Source organism: Lygodium microphyllum, chromosome 13, assembly GCF_053477565.2.
Source record: "Lygodium microphyllum isolate KBCC chromosome 13, Lygodium_microphyllum_v1.1.10, whole genome shotgun sequence".
Classification (NCBI taxonomy): domain Eukaryota; kingdom Viridiplantae; phylum Streptophyta; class Polypodiopsida; order Schizaeales; family Lygodiaceae; genus Lygodium; species Lygodium microphyllum.
In genome coordinates, this window is record NC_141147.1 from 91236006 (window position 1) to 91259963 (window position 23958).

General features: G+C 43.4%; 1 protein-coding gene across 1 annotated transcript; it reads right to left on the reverse strand.

The window, feature by feature from the left end:
• Nucleotides 1-22020: 22020 nt before the first annotated feature.
• Nucleotides 22021-23195, reverse strand: LOC148026889 (UPF0496 protein At2g18630-like). The gene is made up of 2 exons (XM_087690353.1): nt 22996-23195; nt 22021-22867 (listed from the first exon to the last, which is right to left on the reverse strand). The coding sequence occupies exons 1-2, from the start codon at nt 23193-23195 to the stop codon at nt 22021-22023; spliced, it is 1047 nt and encodes a 348-aa protein (XP_087546479.1).
• Nucleotides 23196-23958: the final 763 nt, after the last annotated feature.

Sequence of the window (23958 nt, forward strand, 5' to 3'; positions counted from 1 at the left end):
CATGGGAGTTAGTACCTTTGCCTAAAGGTAAGAATGCAATTGGCTGTAAGTGGGTTTATAAGGTGAAGCACAATGCTGATGGTTCTGTGAACAGATACAAGGCAAGATTAGTAGTCAAGGGGTATGCACAAACATATGGCATTGACTATGAAGAAACATTTAGTCCGGTTGCAAGGATGGCAACCGTAAGAGCAGTCATTGCTATGGCTGCATCAAAGGGATGGTCTTTACATCAGATGGATGTAAAGAATGCCTTCTTGCATGGTGATTTGCAAGAAGAGGTCTATATGGAGCAGCCACCAGGTTATGTGCATGCTGTTCATCCTGAGTTTGTTTGCAGGTTGAAGAAAGCCTTGTATGGCTTGAAGCAAGCACCTAGAGCATGGTCTGACAAGATAGGGCAGTATCTTGTCACTATTGGCTTTCAGATTTCCAAGGCAGATTTCTCACTTTATGTGAGAAAGACAGAGAAAGGTATTATGCTGCTTGTCATTTATGTTGATGATTTGATTATGACAGGTGACAGTGATGAAGATATCCTTCATGTGAAAATGCTATTGAAGCAGAAGTTTGAGATGAAGGATTTGGGAGAGCTGCGTTATTTCTTGGGCATTGAGGTGATTAGATCACCAAGTGGGATACAGCTCTTGCAGAGGCAGTATGGATTGGACATGCTGTCCAAATATGGGATGACAGGCTGTAAACCTATTTCAGTTCCTTTGGAGCAGAATGTGAAGCTGAGCGCAGATGCAGGTGAGCTTCTGGAAGACCCTACTATGTACAGACGCATGGTGGGAAGCTTGATTTATATGACTATTACCAGGCCAGATTTGAGCTATGCTGTTGGATTGGTAAGTCAGTTTATGCAGGCTCCAAGGAAACCACATTTGGATGCGGCTAGACGCATACTCAGGTATGTGAAGTCCACATTGCAGTATGGACTATTTTATGAGACTGGGGTTCAGATACAGTTGCATGGATACACTGATGCTGATTGGGCTGGTAGTATTTCTGATAGACGATCTACCAGTGGATATGTGTTCTCTTTTGGGAGTGCTGCAGTCACTTGGAGCAGCAAGAAACAGCCTACAGTTGCCTTGTCGAGCACAGAGGCTGAGTACAGGGGTGCAGCAATGGCTGCATGTGAGGTAGCTTGGTTGCATAAGCTACTTTATGATATGCATCAGTCTACAGATGGACCAGTTGTCATTTATTGTGACAACATGAGTAGTATACACTTGGCAAATAACCCAGTCTATCATGCTAGAACAAAGCACATTGAGGTGCATTATCACTATGTGCGAGAGAGGGTTTTACTAGGTCTTATTGATCTAGTTTATGTCAGCACAGAGGATCAGGTAGCTGACATATTCACGAAGGCATTGGGCGCAGAGAAGCTGCGCAAGTTCAGAGACCTGCTTGGTGTGCAGGAATTGGGATTGAGCTCGAGGGGGAGTGTTGAGATATCGAGCTCCACTCGTGATACGCCAGGGTGACCGTTGTGTATTTATGTCGCCGACTTGTCAGTTGCAGACGCGGTTGGTACACCGCCCATGAATAATAGCTACATGATAGCTATCCTTATCTACTCTAGTTCGTGGCTCAGTTAGTATGCCACCTTAGTTAGTTGAGTTTGGTTTTGAGACCCATATCTAGGGTTCTTCTATTTCTTTGTACTTGAGTTCTTTTGGCTTACACAACTAAGAAGAGGAAAACTGTTTTCAGCCTCCACCCTTGTGTGTCTTCCCCCATTGTGCAAGCAAGAAAGCTTCAAGCGAGACTCCTTCCTTCTCTCCCACAATCTTGACAATTAAGCCGGATGTCCCCAGGATGGACATAAACCCTACAGGTATACCTAGGCCACCCAGTCCCTATGTGGCCCATCCACCAAGTGACGCTCCAGTCCACTACGTGGAAGAGCCAAATGAGGAAGAGACTTACATATACCCTTATGTCTCTCACGACGATTAGGGCAACGCAGTCCTTATGGACTATCGACCAGTACCAGTGATGGCGTTAGGGAGAGGACGAGGTAGAGGCCTAGGAGGGCAGACGCAGGATCCAATCATATGTTGGACTTGTGGTCATCCATGTCATGTCTCATCACGTTTCCCCAAGAGGGAGCAGCAGAACAAAGACAAAGCTAACCTAAGGTGTGTTGAGTGCGGAATCACCCATCTCTTCGTTGATTGCCCAAAGTGGAAACCTTCTGCAAGTTTAATCAAAGTACCATCTGTTCCATTGGGGCTGTTTGGTGTCGAGAACCTTGATGGGGAGGCCACACCCATCCTGTTGCGGGTCATGACCCATGCCTAGACAAAGCAAGCCAGCATATCACTACCGGGACCCAACAACCTCGATGCAGCCTGGATAGGGAAGAAGAGCCGTAGGCAAAGGAAGAGGAGGCCGGAGGCTAAGATTGCACCGAAAGCTGAGAGTGCTACAACTCTTCCTATTGAAAAGAAAGTCGAGGATGCAGAAACGAAAACTTCAGCCCCCAAGATGGTCGAAAAGGGAAGTGCCAGGGTAGGGGAGTACCTACATCTGAAGCGCCGACTCGAGGCCATAGAGAAAGTGAAGGAGTGGGTAAAAGAGGCCCAAGAGCACTTAAGGGATGCTAAGCCCATCCTAGTAGAGGACGAGAGCGAGGATCTCACCAGCATGAACACGGCAGTCTCACCCTCTCGACCAAAGTCAGGAGATGCAACCACACTGCAGACAGTACCCCTTAGGACAAGCCTTGATGCTATAGGCCCACAAATCAGTCGTGCTTGTTGGCCAAGACAATCCGGCATAGGAGAGGGACCTCCTTACCACGCTAGTGACCACCCCAGTGACGTTAAGCCTAGGAGACCTGCTTAAGCAGCATCCCACCCTATGGCAAGACCTCGAGCAGTGGGTCGAGGGGTCACGAGAACAGGTTGTGGATCTACAGGATCAGGATGCAGAAATACAAATATCGAGTCTAATGCTACACTCTGTGCCAAAATCCTTGCACGTTAATGCTTTCTAGGAAGGCACTGAGATGCATGCACTGTTACTAGTCCTAGCCTTCGAAGACACAACGAGAAAGGAGATAGTAGACACGGGAGGCGAGGTTAGTGTGCTAAGCCACGCAATACTACAGACCTAGGGAAACCCACCTATTGAGACCACTCGGTTTAATGTCACATTAGCAAACAGCGTAAGGGTGAGGCCATTCGGGGTACTTAAAAACTGGCTAGTGAAAATCGCAGGTGTCTAGTTCTCGGTTGACTTTATAGTCATGAAGGGGGTGGACTACAATGTCTTGTTAGGTCAGCCCTGGATGTGCAATGCCAGAGTTATTGAAGATTGGGGTAACGGCTTGATATTCTTAGTCAACATGATGAAAGCTGTGAGGGTAGAGATGGACACTTCGAAAACCTCACTGGTCAACTTGGATGCCATCTCCACGATGCTCAAGGGTGAGGGTCAAGTCAAGAAGTTTTATGGGTCCTTGACCAAGTATATCCCATGCCCAGAGGATGAGCGGGATTGGATGCATGTCCTTACTACAATCGACCTACCCTTTTCGGATCAAGAGGCGCATGAGCAAGCCATTAAGATGATGGACACGACTCACGGCACGCCCTCTATACCAGTTTGCATGATGGAAGGAACCCTTCTTGGGAGACCTAAGCCCGTCACCTTCCAAGTGCCAAGCAACAAGAGAGAACTCCAAGAGGGCCTAGAATACTTAACAAACAAGCTACCTGACAATTCAGCAACAAACTTCAAACCACTCCAGGATCTCTTAGGTGAATCCAAGTGGCAATGGACTAGGGTGCATGACTTGAACCTTATGTACAACTGGGCCTTAGTCCCGGATCAACAACAAGAGATATACCAAGCCCTACGAGACGATGAGCAATCTGGCGCAGAGGACTTTGATGACGAGTACGAAGAATGCCAACCCTTCAGTGATGGAAGTGAGGGTGAGATGGATTCAGTAGAATACAACACAGAGGGACATGAAATAAAACAAATACGGGCGGATTCCAAGCCGCAAAAAAGAAGTGCCTACATGACAGAGCGAGGACTCATGCACATAAATTGTGATCGCGCCTGGTTAGAACACATAGGAGCCATAGACCTTGAGCAAGCAGGCCTAGCTCAGCCAAGAGTGACACCAGTGCTTAGGGTAGAATCACCATCTGAACTGCGACCACTAGGGGAGACCCCCTCTTCTAGCGAAGATGCCAATAAAAATCAAGCAAAACGCATAAGCATGTAGACAGCAAGTGAGGTAGGAAAATATCAAGAGAACTTTGAAATAAAGGGCAAAAAGTTAAAGCTAAAAGGGAAGACTCCACATTGGATAGGATTTTAATGCTTTCATTCAATAAACACATAGAGTCTTTCTTTTTTAGTCTATGACTTTTCTTGTGAATTGTTAATTTGAAAGAACTAATGGAAACTTGGGTTTATGATAGGAACAAAAGATGTCGCAGCAAGACCGTTTCCACCGACTTCCGTTCACGGAAGAGGAAAGAGCATAGTAAAACATCACTCTTGAGAGTCGCGCCTACAACCAGTTAAAGTTCTGAACCATTCACAACGTAGAGGGTTTGGTGGCCAAGGAGGAAGCAGCCAGGAGAGTCGTTGAAAAATGCAACTTCACCAAGTACCTTGAAAAATTTGTGCAAGAACCTGACCACACAAAGTGTGTGGAGTTTCTCAGGTCTTATGACCCCGACAATGAGTGCGGCACCGTTACGATAGGAAGGGGACAAAATACCAAACAGGTGCATGTTCGCTTAACCCCTGCCTTGGTGGAGAAGGCGTTGGGACTAGAGCCAAAAATAGAGAAGCAGTAGAAGAGGAATGTGTACGCCATGCTGAAAATGAGAAAGGAGGACGTGCTAACAGATGACAGCATCAGCATCCAGGGCATCCCTGATGCGGAAACCAAATTGCAAGCAAAACTAGTACAGGCGCTCTTCTCCAGCCAGTGCTACAATGCCTTAATGCACTGAATCAGCGTGCCTGTGCTGGAGAACGTAGCGGCTCACACCCTGCATGAAGTCGACTAGAACAGCTATGTGTGCAAAACTATTGACCAAGCAGCTAAAGCACTGGCTTTAGGAAGCACACCCGCAGGAGGAGAGTCTCCAGCTTCTAGGGCCAAGGAAAGAAAGAAGGCTGAGTCCAAGGCCTCGTTCATTGCCTATGGAAGCATTTTGACTGCGCTCATCCAGGAGGCAGTGAAAGAGACGCAGGATGCAGAAGAAGAGGAAGGAGAAATGCCTGACAGGTCACCCCCTTATCACGATTAAGAGAGGTCCAGCGAGACAAGATCGAGACTAATAAGGAAGAGCAGGGGCAAGAAGAGCAATCAAGCAAAAAGCAAGCCAAGGAACCTAAGAAAAAGACAGCGCAGAAGAAAAATAAGCCGGATGAAGGCCGCAGGAAGGAGAAAGAGGATTTGGAAAAGGCAAAAAGACAATCCCTCAAGGAGGCCGAGGAGAGGGAGAAGAAGAAGAAACGGGAAGAAGAAGAAACAAAAGAAGAAGTCAAGAGGGCTAAAAGGGTGTCAAAACAGGAGGCTAAGAAGAGAAAAAGAGAAGAGCAGGAAGAAAAGGAGAAACTGGAGGAAGAGTACAAGAAAGCTAAAAACGAAAGGCAAAGAAGAGCTGTGGAGGAAGAAGAGAAACTAAGAAGGAAGGAGGAGGAGGACTTGGCCGAAGCCACACGACGGTTCATTGAGCAGCAATACAGGGCTGATGATCCGGGAGCCTGGAGCTAGCTGAGGGAAGAAGGGCCTAGCTCTAGCATGCAGGTACCAGAAGTCATGTCGCCTCCTGTCCTTGAAGACAAAGGCAAGGCCCTCCTTCATTCTATCCCCACCCTCATGGCACCCTCCACCGAACCAACCACCCTCACCCCTAGCATCCCCACCAGCATGGAGGTTTCCAACCTTGTGGCATGGATGCAATATTTTATCAGTAAAAAAATGGCCCAGGGAAAGAGCATAGAAACCATGGCACAGGGCAAAAGAGACCAGCTGTAGATGCTGAGTCGAGATAGGACCAAAAGCATCTTAGAGTGGAAACCTTGACCACCCCAACCCACACAACAATGACGCCACCAGCCAGTTACGACAAGTACATCGCCGAGTTGCTCTCCCAATTGGAGAGGGCTAAGGAGGAAAAGAGGATGGCTGTGGCTGAGTTGGTGGCGGAAAAGGAGTCAGTAGCCACCTTCCAGCTTGGGAAAACCCGCACAATAGCCATGCAACAACGACAGATCTTTGGCCTCAAGCAGGAATTAAAGGCCAAGGAAGACATGAAAGAAAGCTACAAACAACAGCTCGAGGATAAGAATCAAGAACTGGTGCAAATGCAGCAGGAATACAAGCTCCTCCTGATGCAACATGGAGAATTGGAGGCGAAAAATGCCAACATCGAGCAAATGATGGAGGAACTAAATGCCAAAGAGGAGGAGAGAAAGCAAGAGAGGGAGCAACAACAAAAGGAGATCAAGTCTATGACCGATCAACTACACCTGGGAAGGAAATAGCACGAGAATGCAGAGAACTCAAAGCCTAGGAGAAAAAGCTCGTAACCTTGGCAGAGAAGCAGGGGGAGATCATGGAAGGAATGAACAAAAGAGCAGAGGAATGGGCCGCGCAGAATGAGAAATGGGTGAAGACACTGGCACGGTGCCTTGTTTTGGTGGAGAAAGAAAAAATCATTGAAGAAAGTAAAGTAGACGCCGCCCAAATAGCCTTCAGTGCCCAGCAAGGCCTTCCTCAACACATTACTGGACACGACCTGGCCAGAGGGAAAGGAGTCGTTGGAGGTGGTGCAAAAAAAAACTGAGCATCGCATGTAGAGCCCTGCATGCCAGGCTACAGATGCCACCCCAACCTGCGGAGGTTAGGCTAAGCTTAGAAGAGCAACGGAAAGTACCTACTACTGGCCGGCCTAGTCCCCCCAAGAATTGGAAGCACTGCGCTTTGAGGAAGAAGCGACTAGAAGACTGGCAGGAGGAGGAGGCTGACCTTGAATTCATTATGGGGAGAACCAGTGAAGAGATAATCCCACAACCCCCCTCGCGGCATGTTCAAGGAAAGCAACAGATTGATCCGCCCTCAGAAAGACAAACCGCACTAAGGGAGAGACGGAGAAAATTAGTTGAAGAAACCAAGAAGCAATTAAGAGCCAAACCAGTCGTGCGGCCGTCCGCACCCCTCCCACTGTGCCCCGATGACCTCCCTGCTAGATTCCACGTGGAGCTGGTGATTTGGGAACGGAAAGAAAACGAAAAAGACCCTTTCACCTTCAGCTTCCTCATGCCTAACAGCCTGCGGAGGGTCCTACCGATCAAGGTGATGGAGAAGGTGATCGCGACTGGCGGCCGACAAGGACAAAAATGGCTAGAAGAAAGGGAGAGGATCCCCACTCTGTGGGGAACGGAGGAAGCAAAGTTTTGGCAAGACCAGGTGTTCAAAATACCACATACTATACAGGGCTACAACTGCCAACCCCTATGGAGGAGGCGAGTGTGCAATATTAGCATGCTCACCTAGATGGCTTTTTGTAACACCCTGCCCTATGAGAGGAACGACCCCACATTCATGGTGTATCCTCGTAGGGTAGGTGTGGATTTTGTTGCCACCCTTCATGGGCGTCATGATTTCCCCATCATCTACAACTCCAATGCCGCCTCCTTCGAGCATGCCCTCCTTTTTTACTCGGGAAGCCTAAATGATTCCATGACGCATTTTCTCGCGGACTTCTCTTCATGCGTCGATCCAACCTTTATAACTACCTATAATTATCTTAGGCTACTTAAGCTACTACTCAAGCAGGACCCGACCCCACAAGAGCGTGGCTTGCCTCCCCTCTTTTTTGACCCTAACGCCATTGACAACTACGCCATGGCACGTTTAATGATGAGAGCTAGCATTCTCCCCTCCTTTTGCCTAGCTCTCCTAGAGGATATGAATGACAACCAGTTCACTAGGTGCAACCATCCCTTCCTCTCCACCACCTCCCTCCATGTCCGCATGAACCTCAAAGGATACATGCAAAGTCATCAATTTTTGAGCAAATCCATCCGACCCCCTTCTCCACCTGAATCAGACAAGGAAGATTAGGTACAGGCTGTTGTTCTACTAGTGTAATACCACCCAAAAAAAAAAAACAAAACAAAACGAATCCAAGGAAGAGAAAGCGGAACATTACACATGGAATAACCAAAACAACTCACTTACATAAGCACTTAGCACCACATAAAGCACAATCACTGCACCTAGGGGTCCTCAAGTTAGGCGTGCCCGGTGGCTTCAGTCGACCGGCTCCGCCCCTAACCCCCTAGCCCCTTTTGCTCCCCCACTTCACGCTTAGGGCCCATCAAGGGCAGGACATACCTGGGGAGGTCCACTCACCTATGGTTAGACATGTCACCCTAAGCTAATCGCACTGCACCTCATGCATGAATGGGGCCCCCAAGCGTGGGATATCACCCAGGCTACCCTGTGGTTAGACCCAACTCTCCATTCCACCAGCACGGGCACAATACACTACACAATAAGATAGACACCCCCCCTCCTTAGGTAGAGCACCGCACCCTATTCTTTCAAGCATCACCATGGCGACCAATCACCGACTTCAGAGGCCCCCATCAACCACTTGCTATCCGTTTGACTTCTCCAACCAACCTTACTACCACGCTTCCACGAGCACTCGAGTTTACACATCGCCCTGCCCTTATACAACTGCTTCGACAACTACCTCTTAAACACCAACAGTCGACAAGAGTGTCATGGGACTAGCACTCGTCTCGGAGGGGGGTAATGTTAACCCTAAGCTGAGAAGGCGGAAAAATGAATGCAAAAGCGGAAAGAAGATGGAAAAGGAGCAAAGACACGCAAGCGACCTCTAAAGCTAAGCCAGGGCCAAAAGCATAGTTTTAAATAAAAGGCACCTCAAAAACTCCAAAAACTCTTGTGAAAGAGCGCTAGGCTCCCTCCTGTGCCACTTGTAAAAGAATAGTCGAATATAGGCCTAGAGCATGAAGTAAAAAAAGAGAATTAGAAAAAGGGACCTCGCCACAATGGCCGGTCATGTAAAAAGGGATGGGCGCCCATGGGGTTTTAGGGTTTGTATATATAAAGTTCAAAAAGTGAATGGAAGCTCATTCTTTGGTGTGTGGCCAACATGAGCTCTTCTCTTCTTCTCCTCTTCTTGCTTGTGTGTACTCTTGAGAGAGGGAGTGTGAGAGTGTGAGGGAGTGTGTGAGTGGGAGTGAGGGATCAAGAGGGTGAAGCTCTTCACCATCTCCTCTTCTTCTCTTCTCTTCTCTTCTCTTCTCTTCTCTTCTCTTCTCTTCTCTTGCGCGCGCGGCTATGGTGGATGGAGCTTGGAGATGGAGGAGGCTTGAGGATGCTTGAGCTAGCATCTAGGATCGTGGAGCTACCGGTGTGTGCGAGAGAGAAGGCAACTCATATCGGCATCAAGATAAGCTCACTACACTCGTAGGATCGATGGCGCGTCCGCTATGTGAGAGGTAGCCATTAGAGCTCACTTGGAACGCTTGAAGCAATAAGCAGTCCGTGGGTCTTGGCGGTTGAGCGAAAGCTCCCATATCAGGTCATCACAAAACTGCTCAAAAGCATGTGATACATGCTCACCCCCATTATCTGACCGTAGGCATTTTAGCATTTTCCCAGACTGGTTCTCTGCCAATGCAAGCCAACACTGAAATGTTTCTAAGACATCAAATTTTCCCTTTATGGGATAAGCCCAAACCTTACATGACTAATCATCTATGAAAGTAACAAAGTACTTTGCCCCACCGAGTGACTAACAGGGCATGGGCCCACATACATCTGAGTGCACAAGAGCCAAGGGCTCACCCATGCGTTTCTTACCAGACTTTTTATGCGTATTTCTAGTCTATCAGCCATACAAACAATAATCACAAGAATCAAAGTGCGAAGAGTCAAAAGGCGGAAGATACTGCAAAGCATGAAGCATTTTCATTCCTTTAAGGGACAGAACCCATAAACAAAATATGATCCAAGGTAGCTCCAAATACAAGGGATAGACGTTGCCAGACTTGGCACCTCTTGCAAGCACAAGCCTGCCATGAGTAATTTTCCATGCAGAGTCTCCAAAAGACACAAAATACCCTGCATCATCAAGCTATCCAACTAACATAAGGCTGTGAGTCAATGTAGGTATATGGCGTACATCATGCAAAACAAAAGAAGTGCCAGAAGGAAACTACAACCTAACATCTCCAATGCCCACAATGTCAAGAGACCTGTCATCACCAAGATGCACAGAATCAAAGATGGTACGATAGGTATGAAACCAATCTCTACCGGGTGTCACATGAAATGACGCACCCAAATCCAAAAGCCAGCACTGCGCATACATAGAATGTATCTTAGAATCCTGTAAGGCATCGCATAAAGAAGTTGCAAGTATGTAATCTTCATCTAAATTAGTGGCCTGCAGCATGACATTAACCTCTTCTATCTTCACACTGGACTTTGTAGGTACAATACTACGCTCAGAAGACCTTTCCTATACTTTCTCTTTTCCCTTTTCCTTGCGCTTATCATCGCGCATCTTATGGCACTGCGGCCTAATATGTCCTACTTTTCCACAATAATGATAGGTAAGATCAGACTTCCGTCCACGGGAACTACTGTGACCACGGAGTTCTTTTATTATGTAGCATAATGGCAAGCTTCCTCTACCTCTTCTCCTCTTGTCTCCCTCTCCTCTCATCTCTCTCTCTTATATTCTAATATGGTGTCTAGTACATATATTCTCTCTTGTGAAGTTGTGTCTTGGTTCTTTTGATTCTCTTTTAGAAAAGGGATGTCCTAGCCCATCCTCCCTTTGGCTAGGTGGTGTCCCTCTTTAGTTCTCTTAGTGAGGATTGGAGGTTGGATGGGTAAGAGGCAACCCATTCATCATTTCAGCCCTCACATAGCTCATCAACTTCCATCCAAACATCATCATCCATATCCTTAGGATTAACACCCTTGAAATGCAAGGCTTTAATCTGCAACTTCTGCACCAAAACCTCCCATATTTGGTACTTCCAATACCCATAGTTGGTACCATCCAACTTGGCAATGTTAAAGAGAGCTATGTCTTTCAGATGACTAGCAATACTGTCCCAAATCAAAGCAATTAAGTAAATTTGCAAGTTATTGTAATTAGCAAAAAATACACTAAAATCACTGCTAAAACTAGCTGAAAGAGTGGATATTACCAAGAGAAACACCTGTCCACCAAATATGACCAAGATAACATCAAATAGTAAGCATTACCCTCATAGAAGTGCTTGAAATCTGCAGATTTCAGCTTGTTTTAATAAATAACAGCAGTATGTAAAATTGTCCCAAAATGAAGCAATCACTGATACATATGTCACTGCAACTGCCTTGTAGCAAGATACATCCAACAGTGTGTCAAGGGGCAAGAAGGTACCAAGAACTGTCAAACCAATAACATGTCAGGCAAGAGACATCTCATAGGTCTAGAAGTCATGCATGTAATGGGTCTCGGGGTAAGAGAAGAGACCAAGCAAAGCACAACTGATAGAGCAAGAAGCTCAATGCATAACCATCCAAGATGCATACAAAACTGACAAACTTGTCATAGAGATAGGTGCCTACCCCGATAGGCATATCAAATTAGCCGACTACAGACTAACTGCAGACATAAAGCTCTCAAGAGAGAAAATGCATGTAATTGTCCCACAAGCTCAAGCTCAAGTGTAAATAAGACTCTGTGTACATCCAAATATACCAAGAGGCTCCCACTGGAAGTAAAGTCACATGCAAAGAGAGCAAGCAATACTCTAATACATCGAATACATAGCATCAAACATGCCAAATCCCAGTAGGGTACATTCGGAGCATAAATCCCAATCCTGTAAAGCATAAGCCTGAAAGCATTCAAAGAGCATGTAACTGTCAACCAAATGTAATGCCCAGTAGGTCCAAAATGCTCAAATACATCTGAAGACGAAGCTCCAAGTAACTATCAAGCATGGGCAAACCAAATGGCATGCATATCTGACCAAAGCATAAATGCAAGAAGCCTAAATGTCAAGCAATGACAATAGGCATAGACCGGTCCAAAGCATGCCAACTGAAGTCAAATTCCAGTGAAGGACCAATTCGGAGCCTAATCCAAGATCAAAAGCATTCCAGAACCAAGAAGAAGCATTTTACAATCTCCAAATACATCGATATGATCATTCAAACCTCCAGTAAGCACCCCATACCCAAGAGCTAATGCATACACCAAGTTAATGAGCTTTAGCTCACTGTATTACAACAGTATATTTACTGTTAAATGAAGCTCAAACAGTGCCCAAATCTGCTCCAAATCAGTCCCAAAGCATAGACATAGCATCCCATAACATCCGGGCATCAATAGACATCAAACGGGCAATGCCAAGTGCTGCCCTGTTTTGACAGTCCTGGGACTGTGTATATAGCAAGGGCTAAAGGGAAAAGCACTCAAATCGATCACCAAGAGCCAAGCACTGATGCCGGGGAGTCCAACCAAGAGTGTCGAGAAGCCAAGGAAGAGCAAGAAAATGCAAGGAGTAGGTCAGCCCAACCCCCTAAAAATGCGCCGCAATTCGCGCTGGCTATTCTTGGGGGGGCTGGGGGGTCTTCAACAGTGCTCAAGGGCACTTGGCAATGTTGGCGGGGCTCTAATGCAGCCCTGGAAGAAGCCAATGAAGGTCCGAAAGCTTGGGGAGGAGGCAAAAGATCAAAACATACCTGCAAATGAAGGTGCCATGGCTGCCATTGAAGCTCGAGTTGAAGCTCTTCAAATCTAGGTTGAAGAGAATGCCGGGAAAGCTCCAATGCCTTTGTTCTGATACCAGTTGAAAAGGAAGTGGAACCCAGGAGGAAGAAGCTTGGCAGTGAGAGCTATGGCAGATGGAGAGCAAGAGCCAAGAGAGAGAGAGACTCAAAAGTGGAAACTCCAACAACCACAATATATGGTCGGGCCTTCCTTTATTCAAACTGTCACTAAAAGAATAAAGAATAAGTGACTGTGACGGGCACCCGCCACCTACAGTGTGCAGTGGCAAGTAATTTCAATGTAGTAATACACGGGCGGCTAGGTGGAGGCGCCTTTACCCCCAACAATTGGTTGATATATAAAAGTTTGATCTCCATTTTCCAAAACCCAATTATGGACACTAGTAGCATCATTTTTGTTAGTTTGATATGTGAGAGACTCCAACTTTGAAGCTATATTGAGGATATCCCTCATGGTCATAAAAGCATCCCTCCCAAGCTTTAGCATGGGATTTGACATTAGTCGACCCTCCACAGATGCTATGTGCTGATGAAACACCTGTTGAGGTGTGAATCCTTTATGGAGAAGAGTGGCTACCCATGTCCTTGCGTCATTTGATAACCATGGTGCAATGGGCAACCTTGTATCTGATATCCCCTCACCATGACAAATAGTCCCATCCAAATCTATGTGTTTATGCTCAATGTAGTTGATGCGTGAATTGTGGGCCACAAATATAGCCTATAAATATAGAAATGACATCTACAACCCACTAAGTGCTTGCCACTTCTTACATTGGGACGTTTAGGATGAAGGGGTTGGGATGCTTCAAACTTATTACGCATGTCTTTGGGACCATAGGCACACCAATAGCTAAAAGGTGAAAAGATGAAAAAAGTTGAATTAATGACTAACATATATCAATGAAAAATAAATTTGCAACATTCTTATAGATAAGGCAAAGGAAGTAAGTACCAAAATTGCTCTAACCAAGATTGCTCAGTTGGATTGGAAATGCTACCATATTAGTTCTTGTTGCTTGATCGAATCTTGAAATTTGTAGGGGTAATTGATATCTTACTCTCACCAGAGATGAAATCAGAAACACGTTCCCATGGTATATATGCATATGTAAGAGTGTGGTATAATCGACTAGGATCAACCTTCACAGTCCAAATCAAAGTTGAAGCATCAAATGGACTTGTAGCTGGGCATTGTACTTGGAAGCTTGGATCCATATGTGATAATTTCTATTCACAAAACAAAAGAGAAATGTTGATATAGAAAGCATAGCATATGAACCAATCACTTTGTATATTTTTAAATTAAAGTTATACCAAGATTAAAGTTAAATGTCATTTTATCTTTGAAATAGAGGAAGATTTTTATGTTAAAGTAATACAAAGTTACAACATTCTACTCTATCTATGGTAGATTGGAGTTAAACTCCATTTCATCTTTGAATGGAGATAGCTCCAGTATCATATGACTCGAGGCATGGATAGTAAATGTCCATATTAGATCATATCTAGAGTGGAGGTATACCACAAGCAATGTCGAGAGTTCCTCGATCTATTCACTTCTCTATTTTATCAAAAAGCACAATTCTTTTGACTATCTGTTATCTATATAACTATGAAAAATTCTGCAATACAATATTGTTTGCGGTATTCTATTTCTATAAGATTTTAAACCCTAATGGACTTATGTTATCATACTCTCAACATGTTGCAAGAATATACACATTTATCACCTACATATGCTTAATATGTAGCATGTTAATGTACTCTCTATAACATTGTTTAGTCACTTTCCCAAGTAGGATAGGTTCCATGTCTATCTTTCACTGACTCTAAATATGTTTTCATTATAGTTTTTTGTGTAATTTGTTCTATAGATATCGTAGATTAGTATGTTTTCCTCTTCTACATATTTTTTGTTTGGATAGCCTTTAAAAGTTTTGCTTTCTTATCAAATTGTTTACATAGTGGATATGTGCTCAATGGGTGTTTTTCTAATATTGTCTAGTGAGGTTGAATCAATCAATTATAATGGTGGTTCAGGTAGTAGTATCTCCCTAGGCAGCTTTTTTTATTATACCTTCCACATTAGCATGGCATACAATTGGTAGTCTAGGTTGCTAAAAGAAGAGGACAGTCAAGTTGATACCTTCCACATCAGCATGTTGCAGCTATGGGTGATTACAATACACAACTTGATAGTTTGGTACACAATGATATTGTTTGGATAGAGGAGAGACCCATATGCAAGGTCAAACCTTAAGTAGCAACAGCTGGATGATCAATGCCTGCAAGGGGGCCTTTTGTGCTTGTTCGACAGCGTCCTAGAGTTGCCGGCGAATGTGGACACGGATGTGGGAATGGAGGCCACCGATGACAATTACCTCGTCTTTTTTGTGCCCTTCTCCAACATATGAGGGATAAGGGGGTGGAAGAGGCACTGTGGGAATTATACAAGCCTAAAATTTGAAGGTTGCAACACCCTTCAAAGGGGGTTTTGCCCTTCTAGAGAAGGGTGATACATATATTACCCTTCAAAAGAAAGGCAAGAAATTTAGAAAAATAGTTATATGCCTTCCAAACTCTTTAAAAAGAAAAGGAGAGGTCCTCTAAGACCTTGTAAATGAAAAGTTGGGTAGCCCTTCAAATTTGAGGGCTAGTGGGAAAAGGAAAAAAAGAAGGTGATAGTCGGTGTAGTGCTGCTGAAAAGCACAATAATTGATGAAGAATGAAGTGACAGGTCACGGGAGGCCCTGCTGGAGATGAGAGGTCATTATGGGTCCCCAGCCGATGTGGAAAGGCCGATTGGGGGGACCCATATGTATATCTATCCCCATCGCTCTCTCTCTCTCTCTCTTCTTGACCCTATCGCAAACGGTGGCTTACTCCAAGTCTTAGTTTCCTTCGTGTTTATTGGTGGGATCAAGGTGCATATTGATGATTGCGACAGATGACAAGGATGACGAAAGACGTCGACGAGAGGAGGTGATGGGACCATTGCTTTGTTTGATGATGACAAGGATGATGAAGATGTCGACGAGAGGAGGTGATGGGACCATTGCTTTGTCTGATGAAGTTGATGACGATAACACAAAACCTTTGACTGTTGTTTTCTTTTTTGAAGGTTATTATATTTCATTGCCCCCCCGAACATGGAGAGTGGGGCATGGATATTACACTCTTTTTCAAGCAAGTCCCGCATGAATCCTACTCTCACCTCATAAGGATTACAATGTGATCTTCTTAAGTGGGCACTAGATTGCACACTTTCCTTTTGAAGTAGAACTAGGATTCCCATGTTCAAATAAGCCTAATGTTTCCTATGGGGAGATTGGGTGGCATAATGGATGGACATGAATTTCAATCAACTACTTGAGGATGTCCCCCCAAGCATGATGGAGGAGCCACCTCAAGTACCATATCCCTCCATGGCTCAAAGAAAGGCCATGGCTACACCAACATTACTGTAAAGTAACATTTCAAAAGACTAAACGAACTATTAAATCCCATATAGTAGTTCTCCCTGCCTCTCTCTATCTCTTTCTGCGCCCCTCTGAACCCTAACATTGCACTAATATCACGTTTGAACTAACATTACATAGTAAAACGTTAGAACTAATGTTACATAGATTTAATCAAGCGAAAACATTAGAACTAATGTCACATAGGAAAGTATTAAAAACATAAAAATTTACAGAACATAGTAAAACATAATGCTAAGAAAACTAGAATCTCTATCTGCAAGCTCTTGTTAATGAGCTCAATGTCCTATGGTTTTGAATGAGATGCAAGATTTACGGAAGCATGCAAGTAGGAGAGTCACTTAAATTGACAAGTGGATTTTGATGTGGATAATGTATGACTTTCCCAATTGTGGAGATTGTCTAGCTATAGAGGCATTTGATATATGATTTATAAGTTAAGTTGGATATATTTGCTAGCATGTATGTCAAGTCAAATTCGTTATGCAAGTCTCAAATGGTAACTATGGGTATCTCATTTATGGGCCATATTGAATGTAGGCCCTTAAATGAATGCACATTGTTCAAAGTCTCCAAAGAGGATGATATATTAAGGTTATGACGTCTTCCTTCCAGAGGGGTACAAGTTGGTAGAAGGCTTCTTGCACAAAGCACCAAAGCATATGACTTTGAGATTCAAAGAAGAAGGAGAAGGACCACTTCAATACAATTAATTTTTCCTCTCAATATTTATAGTGGATTCCAACTTGTATAATCAACTTGCTCCTGGTTTTCTTATTCTCCTAGCATTTGAGAAAGATTGGAAGAGTCCAAAAATAGAAAGAGGCAAAGAAAGAGAGAGAAATAGCATTACATTGGTAGGTAGAGAGAGAGAAAGAGAAAGAGATAGAAAGAGAAAGAAATATCATTAGATTGGTAAGGACACACACACACACACACACACACACACATAGAGAGAGAGAGAGAGAGAGAGAGAGAGAGAGAGAGAGAGAGAGAGAGAGAGAGAGAGCTCTTCTAACACTTGTCACCATGAGTTGTTGGCACATGGCATATGTGGGGATTGATGAGGTATTTTTAGGACTAGACCCTACAACACAAAGAGTATTTAGCATCACAAGTAGGCATGTCCCTCCCTTAGCATGTGCAGAGTTAGAGTGGTCACAGTCATCAACAAGATAGAGCTGATCATAGCAAAGCCACTCACCTCACTTATTGTTAGGTCAAAAATCAAGGGGCAATTTCCATGGAGGTAATGATCTCGTCTCCATGAGAGGGGGGTTTTGTGGGATGTGTTCATGCCCTAGAGCTACCTGAGAAAATCATAGTGGGCCACATGCAAAGTGAGCCACATCCTATAAGCAAGATTTAAAGAGATTCTCCAACTTCCACTAGGCAATCTATGCCTAGATTCTCTTGATACTTTGCACCAATCTCGGTAAAACAATGAGAGAGAGAGAGAGTGTGTGTGTGTGTGTGTGTGGGTGTGTGTGTGTGGGTGTGTGTGTGTGTGTGTGAGGGATTAAGGAACATAGTTTCCTTCTTGCACCATATATTTTACCTCCACCATACATTGCACCATAACCACATGTGTTTCATGTGAGAGAGAGATAAATAGACAGACAGGGATTGCCACTAAAGATGATTCATGAAACCGACAAATGAGAGACAAGAAATCCCATTGGGAAAGGCGAGCAAAGGTTCATGTTGATCAACAACCTTCAAGAGGCATGGTAGAAGGTCATGAGAGGGGGCCACATGAGACAACACCACTAAGATTCCAATGCCTAACCAAGTTGAGACTAATTAAGTGTGAGAAACTGTCATGCATAGGCTACATGAGGAGTTTTACAAGGCTTATGATAGGAGCATTAATGGCAATTACATATAATAAAACGTTCTAGTAAAAAGTGGAGACAAGTACCAATAGGTCTTTGTGGTTTTCTTCACCAGATATGTCATGGTAGGCAAAACATATCTTCTCTTCTTTGTCCTCTTCTTTTATGTAGTCCACTTTGCTTTTGACAAGTTTGCTCTTTTGGTCTTCATGGTCTTCTTTTTCTTGGTCTTCTTCTTCATTGACCTTGGTTGCATTAGTCTTCATATCCCCCTCAAGCAAAGATATCACCATTTTTTAGATTTGCATGATGATCGAGATAGCTCGAATGTCTTCAAATTCTTCAAATGAAATCATTTATTGCACTTTAGTGTAGGCAGCTACATTTCTTCTTGCAGATAGAATAAAGGCAACTTCTATGTAGTACAATTTGGCAAGGAGAGTCATATCATTCTTCATAACAAGCATCTTCATAAAAGACTTGATTTTGGTCCCACAACTGAGAATGAGCTTCAAATTCTGAGTTTGCATAGCAAAAGAGTTATACTTCAATGCGTCAAGAGATACAAGAAGATTAGTGTTTATCAACACTAAATGAGTATCAAAAAGATAATGTCTTGAAGTTTAGTGTTGGATGCTTAACCTTCACTTGAATCTTTTCCTTGTTGGTTTGGAGGGCAAATCTTGCTGGAAACTTTATTATTTTATGAGTTTGAGTTCAAGAGCTATGGCTACCCTTTGTTTAGGTTTGATAGGCTGACTAGTTTTTTTTACTGACAACAACGTGTACATGCAATCATTGAAGAGGATATTTGGTGGGTACAAGGCCTCTAAGGTGGGCTTCAAAAGCCCTATGGTCACAGGGTAGATGGCATTTTGTGCAGGGAGAACAAGCCATACGAATGAGCGTAGGTGCAAAGCAGGCAACGATGATGAATTTCTATAATGCCAACTCTTGTAGCACGCAATGTCGAGCTATAAAGTGGTGATGGTGTGCCCTGAGTTCAGCAAGAAGTCTCCAGAAGGAAGCTTAGTGAGATTTGTCCTAGAGAGAGAGATATGAAAACTCCAAGTAGGGTAGGTGCATGCTAGCTATGGTTGCCATGAAGGTAGGGAGTGTAGATGAAGTTGGAAATGAGGTCAACCACTTGGACTAAGCTAGACAAAGATGAAGAGGAGTTGAGAGAAGAGATTTAAGAGCTGAGCCATGCTCACCATGGCTTTGATACCATGTTGAAATGCATGGATCTAAAGCACTGCTATGGCAGATGGAACACAAAGACAATGTTCCTGATGACATAGACAAGAAGTAGCGAATGTTACTCAAGTGAATTAGGTTCCAAGATGGAAGCTTGGACTTATAAACACAATCTTGAGTATGACACTGACTATGAATGAAAGGACAAAGTACTATGGTATTCCATCATTGAATGATAAGAAAGTACAATACTTTATAGGCTCATGATGGTTCCCTTTTTCTCCACTGTGCCTATGGGATTCAGGCAGTCTACATTTCAAGCATCCTCTCTAGTAAATTGTATGAGTCTTGCCCTACTACTCCATACAAAGAGACTGTCACATGGGTGTGATTGCATAACTCTCAACAATTGTTTCTCTCTCTACTTCCTCCTCATGTATCCTCAATTACTACAATGAATACGTAAACATAGTGCAATGGAGTCTAGAGAATAGGTCCATAGCCTTCTTCTCAAAGTCACGTTTTAGAGCAAGTGGGATGCCATGTCCTCTGGCAGCCGCCCCCTAATCAATGTGACTCACTTTTCCTACTCTTGCTTCTACACACACACACACACACACACACACACAGAGTGTGTGTGTGTGTGTGATAATGCTAATTAGATATAAAATCGTAATATACATACCCACACACTATTATTATTATGTATACAATATTATGTTACATAATATATAGTATAGTGTTAATAATATTACACACACACACACATATTTTTATGTGGTAATTAGATGTAATGTAAATATACATAATTATAACATTAATTAGAAAAAATTATAATATGATGTTAATTGTATATACAATTATATTCATAATTATGTCACTCACACGTGTGTGTGTGTGTGTGTGTGTGTGTGTGTGTGTGTGTGTGTGTGTAACAAATAAAGCATGTGTTTTTTGAGAGAGTTTTTTTTTTTTTTTTTGAGAGAGAGAGAGAGAGAACATGCAATGAGAGAAGGGGGAGACAATTGAAAGGGAAAAAGAACTTAGTGTCAAAAGAAACATGTGGCATGTGCCCTCTTTACAAAAGCTTTCAAAGGAGGTAACTTTGAGTTTGGCACGTGATGCCTTCCCTAAACTTTTGTGATTGAGAAGTGAGAAAAAAACTTAGTGTAAAAAGAAACATGTGGCACACCCCCTCTTCATGAAAGCTTTTGGGGGAGGTAGCTATGAGATTGACACATGTTGCCTCCCCTGAAGTTGTTGTTAATAAGTATAGAAGATTGACGAACATGCCTTGAGCGTTCATGAAAATACTTTTGGCAATAGATTAAAAAACCTTTAATTCAAAATTTTGGAGAGACTTTTAAATCAAATTACATGTATTTACCTATTTTATAACTAAAATCTAATGAAATTCAAGGTCTTAAACTGTCTTCTTTAAAGCTTAAAGTTTTTTTTAATTATGCAAACCTTGGGCGTTCATGAACAATGCATGCCTTTAACTATCCAAATGGTTACATTGCATATGGCCACTCTATGGAGCCAACTCATTCATCCTTATCGATATACTTGTATATCTTGTGTGATTACCCATACTTTAGTCCTATTTCCTCTAGTTAGCATCAAATATGCTTAACCCCCTTCGCTCTCCCCCCCCCCCCCCCCCCCCCCCCCCCGCCCCCAGCTCCCCAAATGTTTGTTAGTCATGAATTGAGACTATCGTTAGAGATATGGTGTGATTATAAGGATTTTTTTTTCCTCTCAAGTTCCCTATCATACTCATAAGCATCTGATGTAATTACACAACTTTAAACAAATACATAAACTCAAGTTATTTAAAAAAATCCTTCCTTGGCTATATGGTATGGTCCAAAGTATAAGCTTAACATCATTGATTTCAAAGTAGATGTCCCATGGATGGAGATACATTACCATATCCATTAGAGTTAAGGGAATCATGATTTTGAGGTGGCTTTCCTACACGTAGTTAACTTAGTTGATGTAGGAGCCTTTTCCAAAATGACCAAATATCTTACCAATGGTACATTGATATTTGCATTTGTTTCTAGCACATCAAAATCCCCAACATTCTAACATAGTCTAAAAGATAATGCAGGATGGGGCTAATGCCAGCGATGTCCTCAACTACAAATCCTGGCGAGTGAGAGGGTTTTACAGGCTTGAGATGGTGCCCTAATCAATTATATCAAAACAAAAGGAATGGAAATTAATTGAAGCAGCACATATTTGAGGTGGCAATGGCTATGGGAAGGTAGATACTGTACAAGCGGAGTCTAGAACAGGCTTTCCCCCAGGATCAGCAGTAGCTTGATGTCTGCCAGTGCCACCCATGACATGCTGCCACACTTCTACCTGTGCAAAAGATGGCACCAGTGTTTCTTTCATAACTCGCACTTACAGACACTCTGCTACTTGTGACCCTCCTGTGCCATGTCCCATACTACTATACACTAGAGATTCTTTAGAGTCTCTCGGTGTTGCCTTAATAAGGACATCACACAGACAAAAAGTCAGCAACAGTGTGATATACCCAGAGGCATGTGACTATCTATCAGGACTGAATTGCAGATTCATAATACTTGGGCATTAGACTAGAATGTAATCATGAAATACTGAAAAAATACATCATAACTGGACACGGCTGATGCTGTCAGCTGTGCTCCCGCCTGGCAAGCATGTCAACAACCCTTTCCCTTGCCACTTCACTTTCGTTCTTGATCCTGCATATGTGCTCATGCAGGTCATCCAATGCGCTCACAAATCCTTCCTTTTGCCTCTTGATGTCATCAAGTGCAAGCCTCACCGCAATAGTGTCACTGCCACTGCCACCAAAGCTGATGACCCGAATGGTTGATGCTAGTTGGATCTGAAACTTGTCCACCAGTCTTTTGATGCTTTTCAGCTCATGGACTGATACCATTGTGTGAGTTTCCATGGTCCTCAGGAGATCTAGTTGTGCTTTGATCTCCTGTTCGTGCTTGTTCCAGAATGACTTTACCCATGCTCCCATGGAACCAAAAGGAACAGTAGCTGCAGCTGCAAGAGCTGCAGCTACAGGGGGTGCAGCTATAGCTGCAGCAATCACAGAGCATATTAGGACTGTCGCTATTGATGCAATAAACAGAATAGATGACACATTTGCCCAAACATGGTTGTTGTGCAGCTTTTTGTCCAGCTTCCTCTTCTGCTCCTTCAGTTTCTTCAACATAACAATGTGCCTCTTCTGAACAGCATCAAGTTTGTCCCAGAATTCCTTTCCAAAAGGCTCCCTTGCCTCCAGGAACATCTTTAGATAAACACTAGCCCTTTCTATATCATTTGCATTAGGATCTCGATCAAATGGCACACTTTTTAAGGCCGTCTCAAGGATTGACTGTGCATCTTTAGCCCTCTTGATCGAGTTCTCAGCTTCCATACAGAAGTCGACTTGTGAGTAGCTTATGTCAAGGTACTCTTTAACAAGAAGGAATAGCTCATCATTATTCCAAGTATCATGCCTGTATGAAAGGATGACCTCCATCACCTTATGGTCCACCTTAAGCAAGAAAACCTCTCACTCAAGGATTCGAAAGAAAGGCCTTGATTCTCAAGGCTTGTACTTTCACTCGTGGATTCCAAAGAGAACCTCTCACTCTGGACATCGGGGGTGACTTTGAAGGACCGGAGGACACGACTGGCTCCATCTTTCATGGCATTATCAAAGCTCCGGACATAATCATTATACAGGGAGGCTGTTTCATATGTGTAGAGGAGCTTGTCATCATGCAGGACAGAGGAAATATAAAAACCGTCTTCATCCCGATGGTGAGAAAACATGTTGCCCATGGCAGGTTGGATATTCTCGCAGGCTTGGAAACACAGAAACAATATCTGAAATGTCCCCTCTTCTGATGCTGCTGCTTCTTCTTCCACTAGTCCGGCTATGCAGGAGAAGCAATCTGGATGTCTCCTTTTCTTCCTCTGCAGTGACTTCCGATACCACCCATTATGAGGGCAAATTTAGATCTAGAGAGCTTAATTGTATAGGTTCATGGTTTGTTTATTTAATTATGAGCATCTAGTTTCACTTTATGAAACCACCCATTATGTGGGCTTCAAGTCAATGTGACTATCTAAGCAAAAAAGTCTTGGTCATCTAGACTTTTTGGTTAATTTGATTGCTTGACTTGACTTTTAATCTCTCTTGGACCTGAGTATAATAGTTGATATATAGAAAGTTGGTTACATCTCTCCCTCTCGAAAGCTTCATTGAAGCATAAGTATCGAAAACATGGCTTTGACTCATAAATCAAGTATCCATTAGTCAATGTCACCTTACAATTTGTTTGAGTCTTTCTTGGAGTCTTTAATCCCTTACCTAAGTTAAGCTTCAAAATCAAGGTCTAGAGTGGGAAGCCTCAAGTCAAAATCCCATTATCCACTCACTTGCATAGGCTTAAGGCATTGCCAAGTTGAAATATAAATCAATAAGACCTTTTGATCGAACACAATGTCATCCCAAGAAGTAATTGGCAAGTTCATAGGCTTTGGCTTTCTAACATGATAGTCCAAAGTCATATACCTTATTGAAGTGCAAGGCTTGTGGAGA

Coding starts and splice junctions, on each gene's coding strand:
- LOC148026889 (XM_087690353.1), bottom strand. CDS start 23,195: ATGGGCAACATGTTTTCTCACCATCGGGATGAAGACGGTTTTTATATT. Junction 22,868..22,995: donor CCCGATGTCCAGAGTGAGAG/GTTCTCTTTGGA, acceptor CCTTTCATACAG/GCATGATACTTGGAATAATG.